Raw genomic sequence first — 21,293 nt, 5'->3', positions numbered from 1 at the left:
TTTGATGTATTGCACATTAGAATAAGAAAGATCAAAGCTAATAAGTAAAAAGGTAACACAAACAATTATAAAGTTAAGAGAATTAACATATACATTGCCCTATTAAATTCTCAACATGGTATTAGAGCTTTGGTTCTCTAAGGGCATCATGAAGATCTCCTCTCCAATGAAGAAGGTCATCAAGAATATTGCAAGCCATCTCAAAAAATGTATCAAAGAAGTATGGAGTATCATATTCTCTTCAAAGAAGGTATCACTCAAAGAAAGGGATGAGGGACTCTTCTCGACTCTCTCTAGGACATTCCAAGACGAAGACATTTGGGTGATTGATAGCGGTGCATCAAGGCACATGACTGGTCACTCCCACCAATTGAAGACCTTGTCAAAAGGAAAATCCGCATACTCTGTGGAACTTGGAGACAACAAAAGCTATCCAGTGAAAGGCATTGGATCAACATCCATAAGGCTTGAAGATGGAAGCAACATCCACCTCAACAACATTCTGTTTGTTCCAGGTTTGCACAAAAATCTACTTTTTATTTCAAGCTTAGAAGATAAAGGAGATAAAGTAGCCTTTGTTGATGGTAAAGTAGTTTTATGGGCAAAGGGCTCAAGCATAGAACAAGCAAAAGTGATTGGTATCCGAGAAGGAAGGCTCTACAGGTTAATATCTCCCGTAAACCATGCCCTAGTTCACACTAAGATTAGTCCATGTGAACTTTGGCACCGAAGGTTTGGTCATCTACATTTCAAAATACTTCTGACTCTAAATTCCATAGTAGATGGAATACCAAATCTAAAGGAGGATCATGAAGGTGTTTGCAAAGGATGTGCATTGGGCAAGAATACCAAGAGACCATTTGGAAGCAGTGCTTCATGGTCGAAAGAAATCTTGGATCTCATTCACTCTGATGTGTGTGGCCCTATGACTCCAAAATCACTTGGAGGACATCTTTATTATGTCACATTCATAGATGATCACTCAAGAAAGACCTGGGTTTACTTAATGAAAACCAAGGATGAAGTATTTACTAAATTTCAAGAATTCAAAGCTGAACTGGAGAACCTTACGGAAAGAAGAATCAAGATACTAAGATCTGATAATAGGGGAGAATATACATCCAAAGAGATTATAGCATCCTATAAGGAATCTGGGATTAAGAGGGAGCTATAGTTGCATACAATCCCGAGCAAAATGGAGTTGTAGAAAGAAAGAACAAATCCATTGAAGAAAGTGTAAAACAGTGTTACACGATCAAGATCTACCTAAGTTTCTGTGGGGTGAGGCAATAAAGACAGCATTCTACATACAAAATCGATGTCCTCACATATCTCTAGACAACAAGACTCCGGAAGAAGTGTTCAATAGGAAGAAGCCATCTGTAGATCATCTCCGACTCATTGGATGTCCTGTGTATATTCATATGCCAAAGGAAAAAAGAAAGAAGTTGGATCCTTCCAGTATGAAGGGTATATTTGTTGGATATAGTAACTCATCAAAAGCCTATAGAATCTATATGAAAGATGGACATTGTGAAAATTCATCAAAGGATACAAGAATGCAAGAAGATGTTGGCAGCTGAGTTTGAGATGAAGGATTTGGGACTGATGCATTATTACCTAGGTCTGGAAGTATGGCAAAAACTTGGGGAGATATATCTAGGGCAAGGAAAGTATATAATTAAGTTGTTGCAGAAATTCGGTATGATGGATTCCAAGCCCATGACTACTCCCATGATCACCAATCTCAAGAAGTTGAGAAGCTCTGACTCAAGTCTCGTAGATCCTACCACCTATCATAAGTTGGTGGGTTCTTTGATGTATCTGGTAAATACTAGACCGAATATATGTTTTGTTGTGAACATTCTTAGTCAATTTCAGTTGGAGCCTCGTCATGATCATTGGATAGCTGCCAAGCATATATTAAGATATCTATGTGGTACTATACATCACTGCCTAAAGTACGACAGCAAGGAAGTCAAGTTGATAGGTTTTACAGATTCTAATTGGGGTGGTAGTGACACTAATGGAAGAAGCACTATAGGTGGATGTTTTAGTTTGGGATTTGCTATGATCTCATGGATGAGTAGAAAGCAAGATCAAGTTTCTTTGAGTAGTGTTGAAGCTGAGTATGTCGCTGCATGTGAAGTAGGAAAGGAGGTTGTATGGTTGAGGAAACTTTTGTCAGATTTGTTTGGAAAGCCTCTAAGTCCTACTGCGATAAATTTTGATAATCAAAGCAACATTAAGATGTCTGAAGATCCCATGTTCCATGCAAGGATGAAGCATATCAACAATAAGTACCACTACATTAGAAGCTTGGTACAAGATGGGATCATGAAGCTACAGTATGTCCCGACCGACGAACAAGTAGCTGATGTGTTAACAAAGTCTCTTCCTAATAAGAAGTTTGAATATCTTAGAAGCATGCTTGGTTTGGTTGATATCACTAATCTTGTTGATGATAAAGGTTTGGAAGATATTTGAGGAGGCATCTTGTGTAATACAAAATGCGTGGGAGGACGTCTGGTCGGCCTATGTTTTGATGTCTAGTTTCCGAAGTAGGGAGGGTGGTGTTAGTCATAGAGCTTTGACCTTGCATTACGCACCTAGTTCCCTGGGTTGATGGTTAGCAAGTAAGCCTGATGGTACGTAGAGAGGTTGAAAGTTTTAGTCCATCTTGGTCCCACCCAAATAGATTTCCCTGGGTATGAATCTAGTCCGTGGCACTGTATGTGCCTAAACTCTTCATAGTTCGTGTGTTTTGAGATCTTCCTTGTACTTGTATATCTATGTGTAAATTATGAAACCTCCCTAGTTAAGAGGGAGCGTTGAAGAATGTAACTAGGTTCAATCTTCATATTTATATTTGAGTTATTATGAAATGTATTTATCAAAGAATGAAAAAGAAAAATTTATTATTATTACAATGACTTATTAAAGCATGAGTTTCATGCTTGGGTCATCATCTTATAGGTCAAAGTCCCCATTGAGGACTTCTAGGTTTTATATTGAGTCATTAGAGTCATTGTCCATTTAATGAGACCCTTCTTGGGATTTTGAATCATGTAAAAAGAATTATTATTGAGTCAAATATGTAATTTGTCACCTCCACACCAAGTCAGCCCTTGCCTAATGAAGTCGGCCTACAAGAGGACAATTCGACCCACAAAAGAGGCTATATATACAAGTGCAATTCGATCTATTTGCTCACCAACTCAACAAGTTCGATACACAAGAAGGAAGTGCAGAAAAGTGTGAAATTCAAGGAGAAGAAGGATTGCAGAAGAAGAACAAGTCAAAGTTTCAAGGAGAAGAAGGATTGCAGAAGAAGAACAAGTCAAAGTTTTTGGGCTATCTCTCTCACTTTTATGCGAAGTTACTGGGCTATTTGCTAGGTCGAAATTCTGCTACTGGGAAGGTCGAAGTTCTGGATTTGTTGGGTCGAAGTTCTGCTGCTGGGAAGGTCGAAATTATGGATTTGTTGGGTTGAAGTTCTTCTACTGCAGGGTCAAAGATCTAGATTGAAGTTGCTAGAAGGAAGGGTTGACTTGGCGGTTAGAGGAAGTCTGTGTCTAGATCGAAGAGTCTTGGATTATCTCATCTTAACTACTGAAGGAAGAAGTTTTATTAGGTTTTCCCCTAGATAGGGGTTTTTCCCTCGCTGAGTGCCTACATCTTGTGTCTTTTGTTCTTGTGATCTTCATACACACATAATTTGGTAATTGCTTGCTGAAAGATAATATAATAAACAAGTAAAGGAACCAACATAATTCACCAATAATTATCAAGAAAAAGAAATCAAACCCTAATTCTACTAGCTCTTATTTCTCAACAAAATGAACCTATTGCATTCTCTGCATATGTGAAGAGGAAGAATGACGTTGATCCAAGAAAATAGGGTCAAGGATCCAAGAAGGGATTCAAAGGAAGAGGCAAAAGAAGATACTACAATTGCAACAAGTTCGGCCACTATGCTAGAGTGTCCTCACAAGAAAAATCCTCCAAGGGATGACAATAACAACAACAACAATTACAAAAGCAATGGCAGTCAAAGGAACAACAGGTATAACAACAAAGGAAAGAGGAATGCTCCCGCTGCCCGAGAAGGAAATAATTGACCTCCAAAGAGGACACGAAATGCCAAGTATGATGAAAGTAATGTTGTAGAAAAAAAAGATGAGTTCTATCTTATTTATGCTCTATCTACTGCCTCTCCTTCGGATACTTTGGATCATTAGTTAATTAATAGTGGAGCTTCAAGGCACTTCACTGGATACAAGGAGGCCCTCTCAAATTTAGTTGAGGATAAAACTAATCTAAAGATTATACTTGGAGATAATGCCACCTACCCCATGAAAGGGATAAGAATTGTCACTCTTCACTTGAATTATGGTCAAACCATACATCTTCGGGAAGTGTTATATGTGCCCGATTTGAAGAAGAACACGGCGTCTATTTCTGCGATGGAAGACAAAGGCTTCAAGGTAGCATTATTTGATGGAAAGGTACGTATATGGCATAGAAACCCTAAAGATGCTTTTACTCTTGGATTTAGGGTTGATGGTCTCTATCAAGTTGGTGGAAGTCCTTTGGGAGCTTTCGCAAGAGATGTGTAAAGAAGATGGTCACAGGGATGTCCGACTTTCATATGAATCGTGAAGGAATCTGTCAAGGTTGTGCAAGTAGGAAACATACAAAGGGACCATTCCCTTCTATTGAAAGCGAGACAATTGATATTCTTCAATCTGTCCATTCTAATTTCTGACTTATCTAGTGCCTTGCTTGTAACCTCATTAAGAGGATTCACATATTATGCAATCTTTGTGGATGACTTCTCATGCAAAACATGGATTTATTTCTTGAAGAAGAAGGATGAAGTGTTCAAATGGTTTCGTTCTTTCAAAGCATTAGTGGAAAATCAATTAGTGAAGAAGATCAAGGCATTAACGACTGAGAATGGGATCGAATATGAATCCAATGAATTCAATGACTTTTATAGAGAGGTTGGCATTAATAGGGAGACAACTGCTCCATACACTCCAGAGCATAATGTTGTTGCTAAAAGAAAGAGTCAAACTATCATGGAAGCCACCCGTGCCATGATCTATGATTAAGGTCTTCCGAAATTCTTGTGGGGAGAAGTTGTCAACACTGTTGTATATGTTCAAAATAGGAGCCCTCATCAAGCCTTGGATTTCAAGACAATTGAGGAAGTCCTCACCGGTAAGAAACCTGATGTTTCTCATTTTAGAATCTTTGGTTATCCCATGTATTTTCATGTGCCTAAAGAGAAAAGGAATAAGTTGGAAGCTTCTGGAAAGAAAGGTATATTTGTTGGATACAGTGAAAATTCAAAGGCATATAGAATATATGTACCTGGTCAAAGAGATGTAGAAGTAAGTAGAGATGTTACCTTTGATGAAGGGTCTTCCCTTGGGAAAGCCAAAGATCCCCCCATCTCAAGGAAGGACGATGGTGATGCTGCTAAAAAACAAGAAGAACCTCTGATAGATGAGCCTATGCCTGATATTGATGGCCTAATGGATCCTCTTGATCCACCTCCTAGTGATCCCTCTACCTCAAGGAAAAGACCACTATGGCTCAAAGATACACTTCAAGATGCTGAAAAGCATACTGCTCTAAGAGGGACATTTCGGGAAAGTAAGAAGCCTAACAAGTATCAAGGGTACTTCATTGCCATGAGTACTATTATTCAAGTTGAACCTTGCACATTCAAAGAAGTTGTAAAGCACAAGGTATGGAAAGATGTGATGAATGAGGAATATGAGTCAATCATGAAGAATGATGTTTGGGAAGTGGTGCCTAGACCCAAGGACAAGTTTGTGGTCACTTCTAAATGGATCTACAAGATAAAACATGGAGCTGATGGAAGTGTTGAAAAGTATAAGGCAAGGTTCGTAGCTCGTGGCTTCTCTCAAAAGGAAGGAGTGGACTATGACGAAATATTTGCACCAGTTTCTCGATATATCACTAATTGCTCTTGCTGCCAATAAAGGATAGAGCCTACATCAAATGGACGTCAAGACTGCCTTCTTGCATGGCTCACTTAAGGAGGAAGTCTACTTGGAACAACCGCAGGGGTTTGAAGTACAAGATCGAAGGTCTCATGTATGCAGGTTGAAGAAAGCCCTCTATGGGTTAAAGGAAACCCCTAGGGCTTGGTATGAGAGGATTGATAGATATCTTATGAAGCTGGGATTTACAAGGAGCTATGTTGATCCAAACCTATACTTCAAGGTTGAAAAGGACATGCCACTTATTTTGGTCCTTTATGTTGATGATATCTTTCTAACTGGTGCAGACCCTCTCATTTATCAATGCAAGAGAGAGTTAACTTCCGAGTTCGAAATGAAGGACCTAGGATTGATGCATTACTTCCTAGGCCTGGAAGTTTGGCAAAAGCCAGGCGAGATTTTCCTTTCTCAAGGGGAATACATTATGAAGTTGTTAGAAAGATGTCGTATGGTGGAATGCAAGTCTGTGTATACTCTAATGGAACTAAACTTCAAGAATCTATGTGGAAGTGTTGCTAGTCCCGAATTGGAAAATCCTTCTAAATATAGACAACTTGTGAGGGGCTTAATGTTCTTGGTAAACTCCCCACCGAACATATGCTTCGTTGTAAATACTTTGAGTCAATTTATGATTGAGCCTCATCACATACATTGGGTTGAAGCAAAGAATCTCTTAAGATATCTTTGTGGCACTATCAACTACAGACTAAGATACACTGTCAGGAATTTGGGGCTACATGGATATTCTGATGCTGACTGGGTTAGAAGTGTGGTGGATAGAAAAAACACGTCTGAATGTTGCTTCTCTTTGGGATCTGCTTCAATTTCTTGGATGAGCAAGAAGTAGAAATCGGTTGCTCTAAGCACCGCTGAGGCCGAATATATTGCAACTAGTATGGCCTATTGTGAAGCTATTTGGTTGAGGAAGCTCTTCAGTGAGCTATTTGAGCATGTGTTGGATACCATCATTATCTACTGTGACAATCAAAGTGGGATTAGCCTTTCAGAGAATCCCATGTTCTCCGACTGCTCCAAGCATTTTGATATCAGGTACCACTTTATCCAGGATATGGTGCAACAGGGAACAATAAGGCTCCAACACATCAGGACAAATGAATAGGTTTCAGACATCCTCATGAAGCCCTTGGGGAAGGTTAAGTTCTTAACCCTCCGAGAAAGACTTGGAGTCATGGAAGGACCCTCCCATGAGGGTCCCGCTTGAGTTGGACATTGAGCTCTGGGAGCTCTTGGGGGCCTAGGGTACTTCTTGGAGCAATGTGTGACAATAGGGTGAGTGGCTCATCTTCCCCTATAAGGACGTCGTATACAGGGTGAGTTGTTCACCTTCCCTTGTGATACCCCATGATGATATATGTGAGAATAGGGTGAGTGGTTCATCTTTCCTTATGGCTGATGATATATGCATAGGATGAGTGGTTCACCTTCTCCTATGGCATATGAGCAGGATGAGCAGTTCACCTTCTCTTGCAGATGCCCCAGCATACATCCGACTCTTGCAGTCTGGGACTCTTGGGAAGTACCTCTCATTTGGCCAATGAGTTAGAAAAAGTAGTTAGGGACCATAGCACAACAGATGGATGCATCATGTACTGTCGTACTCCCTACGTCTAGGATGCATGATGTTCAACAACTTGATCACTCAAAATCAAGTCTAATTGGGTTCTACCCTTATTTATGTGGACTGACTTTTGTCAGTGAAGAGTGGTAAGGTCTTGTGACTCACTCTTGATCGATCCTTCTTATTATCTATATCAATCTTCAGCAAAGACAAGACGAGATGCAAAGATAGTACATGATGATCAGGATGGCATGATGATGGATGGATATTGGCAGCTGGAATTCTCCCTAGTTGAGAGGAAGTGTTAAAGTTGGAAACTAAGGATCAATTCCCTCATTTGGCAACTCCTCTTTTGATGGCACTATTCACCCTTGAAGAGCTCTTGATGACATCATTCATCATTGGAAATTTTGGATTTTTTGTCGTCCTCCAAATACTTCTTTTTCAAGTTGGCTCAGGTCAGCTCCCCTTCATGTCGACTCATGGATGAAAAGACATGTCATTTCACCCCACGTCAACCACTATATATATAGCATATGTCCTCATTTTGGCACCTCATCACAACAACACATTCTCTCTCTTCTGATTGGTTCGTTCACATCTACGGCAGCAGATTCTTCTCACACGTGCAAAGGGTGGACTGGACATCTTTGTTCTTCTACGTTGACCTTCCTGCGATGACCTTTGACCAGCTTTGACCGAGCCTTATTTGGCACTATCTTGCTACAATTTTTGTGGAGATATCTCTGTTTCGGCAGGCCACACATTCTAGCACACGAACTGAGGTTTTTGGTGAAGTTTTACCTGCGCTGACCACATGGTCTGATCTCAGGTTGACTGCAAAGTCGACTTTCTGTTTGACCGAGTTTCACTGCTCTTTTGTTGACTGTTTTTGCTATTGGTTGACCTCCAAGGAAGGCCAAATTGCTTTGACCTTGACCGAGCTCAAGGAGGACCCTTTTTCTGCTGCATTGACCACTGTTGACTTTCTGGGTAGGGATGTTTGACTACTATTGAGAAAGAACACAATTGCAGACTTTGATTGGGCCATCTATTTGACTAGGGCAGTGGTATTGGATCATCTATCATTGTACTCTATTAGATATTCTCTCTCTGCTAAACATTTGATATTGATAATAAGAAGGATTGATCAAGGGCTTTCCCCATCTTGGGGTTTTTCCCGGGCTTGAGGCAAATTATTGTGTTCTCTTGTCTTGGCTTGTCCTCTGTAGTTTATTTTTCATGTTCTATCTACAGTCACTGTCAATGTGATTTAATGGTTAATGTGATTGCTATTGGAAATTAAGTCGAAATTATCATTGAGCTAATAAAAGGACATTGAAGTAATTGTTGCAAGCATAGAACATACCATTCTTATCTAAAATTAACACGACTTGACAACCTAGGAGGCAAAAATTTCATTTTCAACTATTCAAATTTTCCTCTTTTAAAAGTCCAAATGGAACTTGACTCAAAATATATTTTTCTTTTGACTCTAGCATTTAAAATATGTTGTACAATAATCAATATAAATACATCAAGGGCCAAATATACATTATGAAGACTGGCAATAGTTACTAAATTAAACAAGGAAGAGGAGCGGGCATGCCTCTACTTTGGCAGGAAATGCATGATTGGATAATGTATTTTATTTTGTGCATTAATGAAATACAAGAAATTTGTTTCCCACAAAATATAAGATAAATAATTTTAGAAAACTATGTTTCCTCCATGTTTAAAATAGACAATTATATGAAATCAATAATGTTCCAAAAACATGGGATGTAACTGAATAGATATACCAACCTGAATTTAGACTAGCATAAGCTATTCCTGATGCTGCAGAATTTGCCACGGCATCATAATGTGTAGTAGCACCTCTGACCTAGATGACAGAAAATCCAATCTCCTCATAAGTAGTTTATTTCAAACAATCAAGTGAAGGCATATGCAACATACATTTGATGTAACAAAAAGTTAACACAAGAGGATCCATTCATGCAAATGCAAGTGCAAGTAGGTAAATTACTGTCAAATTAAATCAAAGAAGCATCCTGCATCTATGAACAGATTTAATTTTATGGAAACAGAAAATAAAGCAAGTACATGCTAATGTTAAATTTTTAGTAATTAGTGTGCTACACTACTATAATTGTCCATAAAATCCGCCAATATTGAGAATGATACATTTACTAACATTGTCCTAAATAATTTGATCGACAAAATATATTATTTTAGAAAATATTACTCAGTTAATTCAGGTTCATTTTCATACACAATCCAAATGTGATGCAAAGTAACTTTATCATTGCCCATAGAAACTATTGAAGGCCTTTAAACATCAAAATGCCTATTTGTCTTGCACCATATTGTATTTTGAAATAGAACAGGTGATTAATAAATCTAACAATTTACTAGTTAGAGCAAGCAAATGCAGCCCTTGGAGTTACTCGAAAAGCATTTCATCTTGCTACAAGAGCATATGGTCTCCTAGCCCCTTGGCAATGCTTCATAGACATATGGATGACTCAATTAGGGTGGATGCTTGACCTTGGTTAGAATGCTAGCATAGTGCCCTCACCTAGGAGGTTGTTACCCTAATCGGCAGTTCATTTGGTTCCCTCCACATATCATTCAATAAATTGACCCTTGCATTCTTACTCCCATGAACTTGTGACATGACAGCATGGTTGGCTCAAGTATTTATATTTTAAATTTTAATGCACAAATGGGGCCACTGTCTTACTCATTGAGCATTTCATTGCACTGCTTTGTAATGTTTGAAACTGTAGGCCCTCACACATGAAGGCATAGGTCCTCACATAAACTCATTTCATGAGCCGTCAGTTTGCTACCATGGAGCCACCTTCTATTAGATTATAAAATCATTGACCATTGCATTGGATGGAGGTGTGACGTCATATGAAACTGGATGTGGTATGGAATTGTTTCTTTAAATGTGAAGATTTCAGCTAATTTCAGAGGGGTGTCATATGGCACATGGCATCATCCAATGAGTTGTTTCATGCATGGTGTTGCCTGGGCCTTAATTCTTATTGGTTGAATTTTTTACTTGACTTGTTACTCTCCAACTAAACATGGAGATGCAATATACATTAATGAAATGGTTTCTTAATGCTTAGTCAAAGCTCACACCTTCATGAAGTGAGTCGATGTTGATGTTTTCGATAGCATCGGGAGTATTCTCATGTGTGGGGCAAGTGGGCTAAGTGATGGAGCTTTGCACCCACAGACCCATGGTATTTTGATGACACATGGTATCTTGACCCATGGTATTGCACCCTTTGGAAAAGTAAAAGTACAAGGGTGAGTGATTCATTCAAGAGGTTTGGCAAGAGAGCTGAGAGGGCCGAGAAGGCCGAGCAAGGTTGAGAGGACCAAGAGGGCCGAGCAAGGCCAAGAAGGCTAGAAGATCCAAGCAGGGACGAGAAGGGTCGAGGGGGCCGAGCAAAGCCGAGAAGGTCAGAAGGTCCAAGCAGGGCCGAGAAGGGACGAGAGGGTTGAGCAAACCAAAGAGGAGAAGGTGAGTAGGCCTCAGACCCCTTGAGGGCCAAGAGGGCTTGTGGAAGGTGGTTGGCAAGAGAGCATCTTGTGGAGGAGAAGGCCAAGTAGGCCTCAGACCCCTTGAGAACCGAGAGGGCCTATGGAAGGTGGTTGGCAAGAGAGCATCTTGTGGAGGAGAAGGCCAAGTAGGCCTTAGACCGCTTGAGAACCAAGAGGACCTGTGTAAGGTGGTCAGCAAGAGAGCATCTAGTAAAGGAGAAGGTCAAGTAGTCTTCAAACCCCTTTAGGGCCGAGGAGGCCTTAAATCCCTTTAGAGCTGAGAGGGTTTGTGGAAGGTGGTCAACAAGAGAGCATCTTGTGGAGAAGGCCGAGTAGGTCTTAGACTCCTCGAGGGCCAAGAGGGCCTGTGGAAGGTAGTCAGCAAGAGAGCATCTTGTGCAGGAGAAGGATGAGTAGGCCTTAGACCCAAGAGGGCCAAGAGGGCCTATGGAGGGTCGAGAGGGCCTAAGCAAGGGCACAGAGACGTGCAGGGGCACAAGACAGTGAGAGAGAGATTCTCTCAAGTAAGCAAGAGATTTGCATGAATAATATTGCAGGTTTGTTGTGAGTGAGATACTCAGTTGTGTCGGGTCCGAGAAAAGAGAACGAAGCAGTCAAGGAGATCCAAATCAGCCAAATCGATGATGGATCTAGGGCTTCATCTATTGGGTCAGATCCAGTGTAATTGTTGTATATGTAATTTCCTTGAGGGTCATTTTCCCTTGTACAGGAGCCCTAGATTCTTGTTGAAGGACTAATAAGAATTGTGTTTTGGGGTTAAAATTTTGTGTTTATTATGCATGATCTAATTGTTGTTTTTATAAGTTCCACTATGCTAAATTTGTTTCTAGTTAGACACATCAGTGTGTTTCAGTTCATTGGTTGTGTAAAGTTAATAGGAAGCTATTACCAGATTGGGTGTGTGTGCGCACTAAGTCTAGTGAACAAAATCTAACAGGTATTAGGGCATGGTTCTTGAGAAGGGCGATTAGATCTGAGATTTTCACAGGTGATAGCTTTGAGAGAGAGTTGTAGGATATGGTGCAAGTAGCAACAGTGTTGTGAAGAACCATGCCAAGAGAGTTGGCTAAGTTGGGCAAACAAGGTAGGATCTAGATGGTCAAAGGGCTAAGATAGCAATTGGAGATCCAAGTGAGAAACTTAGAGTGAAGGTCAAGCAGAGACCTTAAGGGAAGCCTACAATATGTATTATGGAGTCAAAGGGAGTTAGGCTTTAAAGGGAGTCAGTAGTCTTAGAGGGAATCAACAGCTCAGAGGAAGACAACCTTCAAGTTTAGGAAGTCATGGTACAAGATGGACATGTGGGACACTTCGAAGTAGAAGACTTCTAGGAGAAAATTGTCTTTGAAGAAGGGTCCCTAAATTGCCTTTGTGTCATATGGAGTAATTGTGGCAGTGGATCAAGGGTAGATACGTGTTCCAGGTTCAAAGGCAGAGCCACTTCCAGGTGGTGTTGTGAGAATACATCCCTCCCTAAGAAGGAGTGTTGATGACTTGGGTAGCATCTAGAGTATTCTCACGTGTGGAGCAAAGGGGAACGGAGCTTTGCACCCATAGCCCATGGTATTATGATGTCCCATGGTATAGACCAATGGTATTCTAATGACCCATGGTATTCCGACCCATGGTATTGCACCCTTTGGAAAAGTATAAGAACAAGCGTGAGTGATTCATTCAAGTGGTTTGGCAAGAGGGCCCAAGGGCCGAAAGGACCAGGAGGCCCAAGAAGGTCGAAAGGTCTGAGCAAGGCCAAGAAGGCTAGAAGGTCTCAGCAGGCCCAAACAGGGCCGAGCAGACTCGGGAGGAGAAGGCGAGTAGGCCTTGAACCTTGTCATGTTCCTTTTTCTAGTTTCCCCTATGGCGTGATCAGGACAGACTTCCGAGGTTCGAGGCAGCTAGATCACAAGGGTTGGTGTACTCTATCGATGGGCCCAGGGACTTTTGGAGGGTTTTGAGGAGCTTTTATGAGGTCTGATGACATTCGCTTGGTATATTCCATCATTTGCACAATTTGCCTTTCGTTCCGTTGCATTCCGACAACTTTCAAAAAATAGAGTTATTAATGGGCCTGACTCAATTAATTACACTTAAGGTGGCATTCCAGGAGGAATACTTGACAGAACACCTTAGTGTAATAGCTCGTTGGAACCAGAACGAGAAGATCTACAGGATGGGATGGTTAGAAGTGAGTTTCAATGGCTTGAGAAGGCATGGTGGCCAATTTACCATTTTCCCACATTAAAAAGATATTTTAATTGAAATAAAAACAAGGAAATATGCTCAATGATTAAAATAATAATAAAATAGGAGGTTCTAGAGGGGTTCATCAATTCTATAAAAAGAGGAGGAGGAGGCCATTAGAGGACATCTTAGATTTGATATTTCTTCTTGTATGAGAGGTAGAGAACCCAGTTCTCTACTTCATTGATAGCCCCAAGACGAAAACCCTTGGGTGATTCAATGAGATTGGAAGAGTACCCATCTCCCCTTGGTGAATTCATCAAGAATTCATAGGCGAGCTCAGCAGTGACATTTCTAGTTCAGTTTTGGAGGGCCAGTAAAGCATTGGAGCATATTATTGAGGCCAGTGTCCCATCTCAGCGATTTATTGTATCAGCATGTAAACCCCTGTTTCTACTATAATAAAAGTTGATGTTATTTCTACTTATCTTATTATTGAATTGCATGCAATCTATTTGTTATATTTTACATGGCAATCTTTTGTTAATTGAATGGTAATTTTCTAGAGAAATTTTGGTTGAGTTCGATTTTTGCAAAAATAGCCAAATATCGCGTTTGGGATATTACAGTGGTATCAGAGCTGCTGAACTTGCCAACCTGAGGGTTTCAGATTTTCTATAGTTATTTCTCAAAGTGCTGAAGAGAAATCTATTTGTCGAAGTATTATTTGTTTGTTGGTGTTGGAAATTATAGGCACTGAATCGTCCTCCCTAGAGATCGAGTTCATTTGCCATATTTCCAAATAGCCACTTTCTTTGGGAGGCCAATTCCTAAAAGATTAAATTCTTTATTTGGTCGCTGAGACATCTACCCCTGGAAAACTGAGATCAAGAGGCGACGTGAAAATGAGCTATGGCAAAATTTATAAGTTTGTGCACTGAGGTTGACCAATAAGTCAAAATTACAAGTTCGTTGTTGTGTGGAGTTGCGGATCATAGATTAGCTGAGAAAATGGGGTCGATTACACACTTTTGGTGCAAGTGAACTAATTATTATCACTTGTATGATTTGGTCGCGCAATAAATACTGCATGTTTGAAGCTGTCAAAGATAATCACCAGTGTAGTGATCTATAGTGAACAAAAGAAAAAAAAATCCAAGTGATTTTATGCATATGGATTGTAGATTGGACATGTCAATGGGTGAGAGGCGTTGAATTGGGTCAACATCGATGCCAGCACTGTTCCAAGAAATCAGAGTGACACAGAGCCTGGAGTCAACACCACTAAACTATTGATTTTGGGTAGCATCGGATGTACTCTAGCTCCGAAATTTTGTGGAGGGGCTAGAATACATAAGATCTCCAAGACCCAGAAATCGTTTGGAGAAATTCCACCCGGATTGTGAGTTATTAAAATAATTAATATTTTTAATGGGGTTCCTAAGTCTAAACTTAGGAAAATAAAAATATTAATGGGTATTAATAAAAATATGGGTGAGAAGCTTCTAAGAGACAAGGATCAAGTCTGTTTTAATCTTAGCCATTGATTAGGGACTTAATCTCGGCTGTTGATTCATCAACAGGAAAAGTATAAGAGGAGGCTTGAGGGTCAGTTGGAAATACACCAAGTGATCAAATCAGTTCGATTTTTCTGGGGTGTGGTTTGCTGAGAAAATCGAGCTAGTGATCTGAGTTGCAATGAAAGGGGCAGAAGCAAAGATTTGGATCGGAAAGGAGTTCTGAGCCAAAGAGTACCGGACAGAGAGGCAGCAGTAACATCAGAGAGGCAGCGCAGAGGCCTACGCAGCCCAGGAAGGGGCTCACGCAATGCTGACGCAGGCCAAGAGGGTCTCTTGCAGTGCCAGTGCAAGATATTCGTCAAAAGTTTGAGATTTTGCTGGAGAAGCGAGGTCCTAAGGTGGCAGGGCTGAATAGCAGTCTTCCTCCAGCAAATTGATCCAACAGAAGGGGTGACGTAGTCTCCTAAAGAGAAGATGTTGGCCCAAGCAAAGATTGTGCTGGGATTTCGTAGTGTTTTTCGGAGTCAGGTTGTATTTCTTGCTACCATGATTTCTCTGTAAGGTTAGCCGATGTGAGAGGCAACGTGTTGTACTCAGATTATGCTTGCTTAATAATACAAACCCTCTATCTGCTGCACCAGTTTTCCCGCATTGGGATTTTCCGGGGACGTGTTGTCCAAAAATAACGGTGTCCCTTGTGTGTTGGTCTCATCTATTGTTTTAGTTTATGATCTGTATGTTAGTGTAGTCTACAGTAGTGTTTTTCATCATTGTTTATAATTAAATAACTTGTTGAATGAAATAACGAGTAGGATATGATAAACCAGTGATTGCAGTAGGATTTCTGTTTGTATAGATTCAAAAAATTTCACATACACTGCAGATCACCCGAGGCTATTTGACTGGCATACTGGAGTACGATTGGAAGTGGACTAAGCATGTGTCACAAATACTTTGCGTGTGGCTGCTGAGTTGGAGAGCACGGGTGGGGTCTTCTCCGTGATTATTTATGCACATAATGGTCTGAGCAAGTCGCTTTGTATCCTTCGGAGACGATTAAGAATGATTCAAGCTACATGATCGTTGGAATCAACGTGCATGCTCTGTGTGTGCGTCTATAACCTGAAGCAATATTCCTGAAGTGGCCTGAAGGTGATTCAGAGATACCAATGCGATTGTTTCTTGCATATATGGATTGAGAAACACAATGATGTTGTGTGATCTGATTCTACGTTGATGTGAGTATATCATCTTTTGTTGTTCATGGATCCGCTTTGGAAGAAACAAACCAAAATTTCTTGAGGTCAGAAAGGACGGTTTTCTAGCAACAGAGGAATCATGTCAAGGACTGAAGGCCTGTAATTTCTACTATTTTCCTTGAATAAATTTAATGTCGTAACTTGGTCTCATAAGGCAGTTGATGCATGATTCCTAAAAACCTGTAGCAAAATATTTGTTGTCACCAGAGAAAGTCTATGGTGTACGGTCATTACAAGAGTCCAAATCTCATAACAAAGGTGATTACATTGTTGGAACTATTGAAAGGAATATTTTATTGTGTACTACTTCCTACATTGCTAAAAAGTGCCCTTGTGAGCATGTAAGCTGCCATTAGGCTATGAGTGAGTTAACAGTGATATGTATGTAGAAAGTGTTGTGGATTTTCTAGAGAGAGAATGATATTGGTTGGAGCATTGTTAAGATGTGACACTCGACCTTGTGAGTCTGAGTATATCCCTAGTATCATGCACTCGATTGCCTCTTATTGTCTAGGATTTCTATTGTATAACCAAGATTCTAAGTGCAACTGTGCCAAAGGCAGTGCAAAATTATTGAAAAGTTTTGGGTGTTGGCTGACTGTAGCATGGTTTGGTTTTGTCACAAAGTCTATACAGTGGTACCACTGTTGAGTCTTATAGCCAGAGTATGCCATGATGAGGTTGAACCTTGTTGATGTATCAAGTGATTGAGATGTTTGCAGAATTTGTATATATGCTATTGAGTGACAGCATGTCAATATAGTTGTGGCTTTAATTGTTCATCACCAAGTTGAATGAGAGGGTTTTAAGTTGCAATTAGGGTTTGACGCAAATTTGTAGAAAAGTTGAAGTATTGCAGTTGTCCAAGGAATTGGTAGTGGAGGTTTGGAGTCTCATCGTTGTTGGGGTTTGTCTGTATTAATTCAGTTGGACATATTATTGTATACTTTTGTTGTATTGTCAAGTCTTGTATGAGTCAGCTTACTGTATTTGTCATTCTTTCACTAAAACATGGATGAACCATTCATAAACTCCCTTAATAAACTGGCAGCAACCATCAACCGATCCCTTTCCACGGGGATACTTTTTATTCTACAACAAGAACAACCACAGAAAGAGCATGGTTTGGGACACAAAATCTTTAAATTTGGGATAGATTTGAAACACATGAGGGTCACGGTGAAAGCCCTTCTCAAACTAGAAGAACTTGCTTCACTCCTCTCCAAGGTGCATCAATTAGATGGTAAAAACTTAATTTGGGCCATAAAACCAGCTATGCTTGCCCTAATACAAAACAAGTTCCTGGAGTACCCTTGTGAAGGGGTCACACTTCCAGTTGCCTCCTATCTCAGCAGTATCATGATGTTGATCACACCTATACCTCCTTACAGTGATGACATAATGAGGAGAGTCTTCAGACTGATAGTAGAGACCTTTCAGGATTTGGATAACAGTGAGGGTCCTACATTTGGGAAGAAGCTTGAGATTCTAGAAGTCATGGCCCTGGTTAGATCTTATGACATCATGTTTGATTTGGAGTGTGATGACCTGATTCTCCAAATGTTCCAATGCTTCTTCAGCATTAGGAAACATCATCCTAATGCAATCATAACACATATTTTGTCTCCATGTATGGGAGGTTGTGATGCCATTTGCAAGGAGTTGCGGGCTAGATTGTTGACAATCTGGAGGAGAGAACAACTGGTCTCACCTGTTGCTTATGAACTAGCTGAAAGGTTGGTTGAGCAGAACATTGTGTTGTTCAGAAAACAGTTGACCAGGAAGGAGTTGCTCAGATTTGGTGGATCTTGCAGCAAGAATGATCTAAGGAGGAAGGGTCTTTGCTTCATCTGTAAGAGACCTTGGGGACCTGACCACTCATGCTTGAGTGACACCAACGAGATGACAGGGGTAGAGCAGGACGAGATTCCTTCCAACTTTCAGGATGAGGATTCTTCTTTCGATGAGTCCATGGGGTCATACAAGGATGCCTATGGGGAGCATAAGTAGCCATGAGGAGTTGTTGATGCAGGCTAGATTTATATTTCGATGTGTATGGTGAGCAGTCAGTGGATCCTATGGGAAACATCCAGGGTGATGAGTCACCCATGATGATTCAACGTGAGCAGCGTACGCATGAGTCATTTGAGGTGCATAGTATACATGATGAGCCTTTTGTAGAGAATCAGTTAGAAGCTCATGTTGAGCCCATATTAGAGGGGGATGAGGAGCCATCCTTGGGGCCGTCCATTGGCAAGGAGCAGACATATGCACAGATAGCCAACAAAGTTATAGTTCTTGTAGACACTTGTCGTCAGGAGGTGTTGGAGTCTAACAGAATAGTTTTGCAAGAGATTAGTGGACTGGAGGAGCGTGGAGTTTCCTATCAGACGAGGGAGACGACAGAGCATCCATCTTTGGGTCTACCCGTTGATGAGGTGCAAACAGATGTGGTGATAGTTAGCAAAGTTGCAGCATTTTTAGGCAGCAGCCCTCTCCAGGAGTACATAGACAGGGCTTGCAGCACAGCTTGCCCACTTTTTCCCATTATAGGGAGAGGGGCAAGATTTCTTGGACAAATTTTGTTGGTTGACTGGGCAGAGCATCAGGAGTTGAGCATGGACCAGTATCAGCCTAGTAGACTTATTCCTTGCATAGGTGTCCATACATTAGATTGGCGAGAGATCATGAGTTGGTATCCTATTAATGGTACAATATTCTTAGTCAGGGGCATAGTGGAGCAGGGACCCTTAGACATGACAGATGCTACATGCTCCGGATGGCAGTGGGATATAGATCGATAGCTCTTCAGCATTCCATCCCAGCATCAGGAGAATGGGATTGGCATTGGATTGAGTTAGGGGTTAGACTAGAGAGAGGTGATGAGTTGGTATTTTGTTGAGGAAGCAGCAGCTATAGCTGGAGACAGAGCACAACTAGAGCCATGGGATAGGGGTGTTGATGATTGGCCATGGTGGCATTGGGATCCAAGAGGATTTGTTGATGGCAGGACGAGTCAAAGTTTAGTTTGGGATCCAGGCATTAAGGGATTTGTTCTTGGTTGGGTGGCATGGAGGTATGGTATCACCCAGTGGTTTGTATGGGATCCAGGTATTGATTCTCAGTAGCATAGGACTGCCAAATTGGTCGACAAATATGGATTGCTTGAGGGCAAGAAATCTTGGGTCAGGAGGATTTTTCATGTTCCTTTTTCTGGTTTCCCTTACGGCGTGGTCAGGATGGACTTCCAACATTAGAGGCAGCTAGATCACAAGGGTTGGTGTACTCTATCAATGGGCCCAAGGGCTTCTAGAGGGTTTTGAGGAGTTTTTATGAGGTCTGACGGCATTCGCTTGGTATATTCCATCATCCGCACAGTTTTCCTTTCGTTCTGTTGCATTCCGACAACTTTCAAAAAACAGAGTTATTAATGGGCCTGACTTAATTTATTACACTTAATGTGGCATTCCAGGAGGAATACTTGACAAAACACCTTAGTGTAATAGCTTGTCAGATCCAGAACAAGAAGATCTACAAGATGGGATGGTTAGAAGTGAGTTTCAATGGCTTGAGGAGGTATGGTGGCCAATTTACCATTTTCCCACATTAAAAAGATATTTTAATTGAAATAAAAAGAGGGAAATGTGCTCAATGATTAAAATAATAATAAAATAGGAGGTTCTAGAGGGGTCCATCAGATCTATAAAAAGAGGAGGAGGAGGCCATTAGAGGACATCTTGGATTTGATATTCCTTCTTGTATGAGAGGTTAAGAACCCGATTATCTACTTCATTGGTAGCCCCAAAACGGAAACCCTCGGGTAATTCAATGAGATTGGGCGAGTACCCATCTCCCCTTGGTGAATTCATCCAGAATTCACAAGAGAACTTAGCAGTGACATTTCAGTTCAGTTTTGGAGGGCCAGTACAGCATGGAGCATATTCTTGAGGCCAATGTCCCATCTTAGCGATTTATTGTATCAGCATGTAAACCCCAGTTTCTACTATAATAAAAGTTGAGATTATTTATGCTTATTGTATTATTGAATCGCATGTTATCTATTTGTTATATTTTACATGGCAATCTTCTGTTAATTGAATGGTAATTTTATGGAGAAATTTTGGTTGAGTTCGATTTTTGCAAAACTAGCCAAATATCCCGTTTGGGATATTACAAACCCCTTGAGCGTCAAGAGGGCCTGTGGAAGGAGGTCAGCAAGAGACCATCTTATGGAGAAGGTCAATAGGCCTCAAACCCCTTGAGGGCCGAGAGGACCTCTGGAAGGAGGTCAGTAAGAGAGCAAAGCATCTTGTGGAAAAGAAGGTCAAGTAGGCCTTAGACCCCTTGAGGATCGGGAGGGCCTATGGAAGGTGGTCAGCAAGAGAGCATCTTGTGGAGGAGAAGGTCGAGTAGGCCTCAAACCCCTTGAGGATTGAGAGAGCCTGTTGAAGGTGGTCAACAAGAGAGCATCAAGTGGAGGAGAAGGTCGAGTAGTCCTCAAACCCCTTAAAGGCCGAGGGGACCCATGGAAGGAAATAAGCAAGAGAGCATCTTTTGGAGGAGAAGACTGAGTAGGCCTCAAACACAAGAGGGCCGAGAGGGCTTGTGAAGGGCCAAGAGGCCCTAAGAAAGAGCAGAAATAAATGTAGGGGCACGTGACATTAAGAGAGAGATCTTCTCAAGTAAGCAAGATATCTACATGAGTAATATTGCAAGTTTGCTATGAGTGAGATACTTAGTTGTGCCAGGTCCGAGGAAAGAGCATGGAGAAGCAAAGGAGATCCAAATCGGCCAGATCGAGGATGGATCTAGGGCTTCATCTATTGGATCAAATCCACGGTTGTTGTATATGTAATTTCATTGAGGGTCATTTTCCCTTGTACGAGAGCCCTAGATTCTTGTTGAAGGACTAATAAGAATTGAGTTTTTGGGCTGAAATTTTGTGTGGTGTGCATGATCTAATTGTTAGTTTAATAAGTTTCGTTGTGCTAAATTTGTCTTTAGTTAGACACATTAGTGTGTTTTAGTTCATTAGTTGTTTAAAGTTAATAGGAAATTATCAGACTTGGTGTGTGTGTGTGTGCACTAAGTCTACTGAACAAAATCTAATAGACAATACCCTCTTATGGAT

General features: G+C 40.9%; 1 protein-coding gene across 2 annotated transcripts in view; it reads right to left on the bottom strand.

Annotated features, from left to right (window-relative positions):
• Positions 1 to 21,293, bottom strand: part of COS1 (6,7-dimethyl-8-ribityllumazine synthase / DMRL synthase / lumazine synthase / riboflavin synthase) — a 196,840-nt gene that overhangs the window by 76,327 nt on the left and 99,220 nt on the right. For both annotated transcript variants that reach the window (XM_089399562.1, XM_089399560.1), the window contains exon 6: positions 9,424 to 9,502. In XM_089399562.1, the coding sequence (XP_089255688.1) occupies positions 9,424 to 9,502 (79 nt within the window). The remainder of the gene's footprint in view (positions 1 to 9,423; positions 9,503 to 21,293) is intronic.

The sequence above is a fragment of the Pinus tabuliformis genome, chromosome 2_1 (genome assembly GCF_031772625.1).
Source record: "Pinus tabuliformis cultivar Carrire ecotype Pingquan chromosome 2_1, CPIR1, whole genome shotgun sequence".
In the NCBI taxonomy this organism is placed as follows: domain Eukaryota; kingdom Viridiplantae; phylum Streptophyta; class Pinopsida; order Pinales; family Pinaceae; genus Pinus; species Pinus tabuliformis.
Note: the sequence above shows the minus strand (reverse complement) of the source record. Positions and strands in the feature narration are given on the sequence as shown.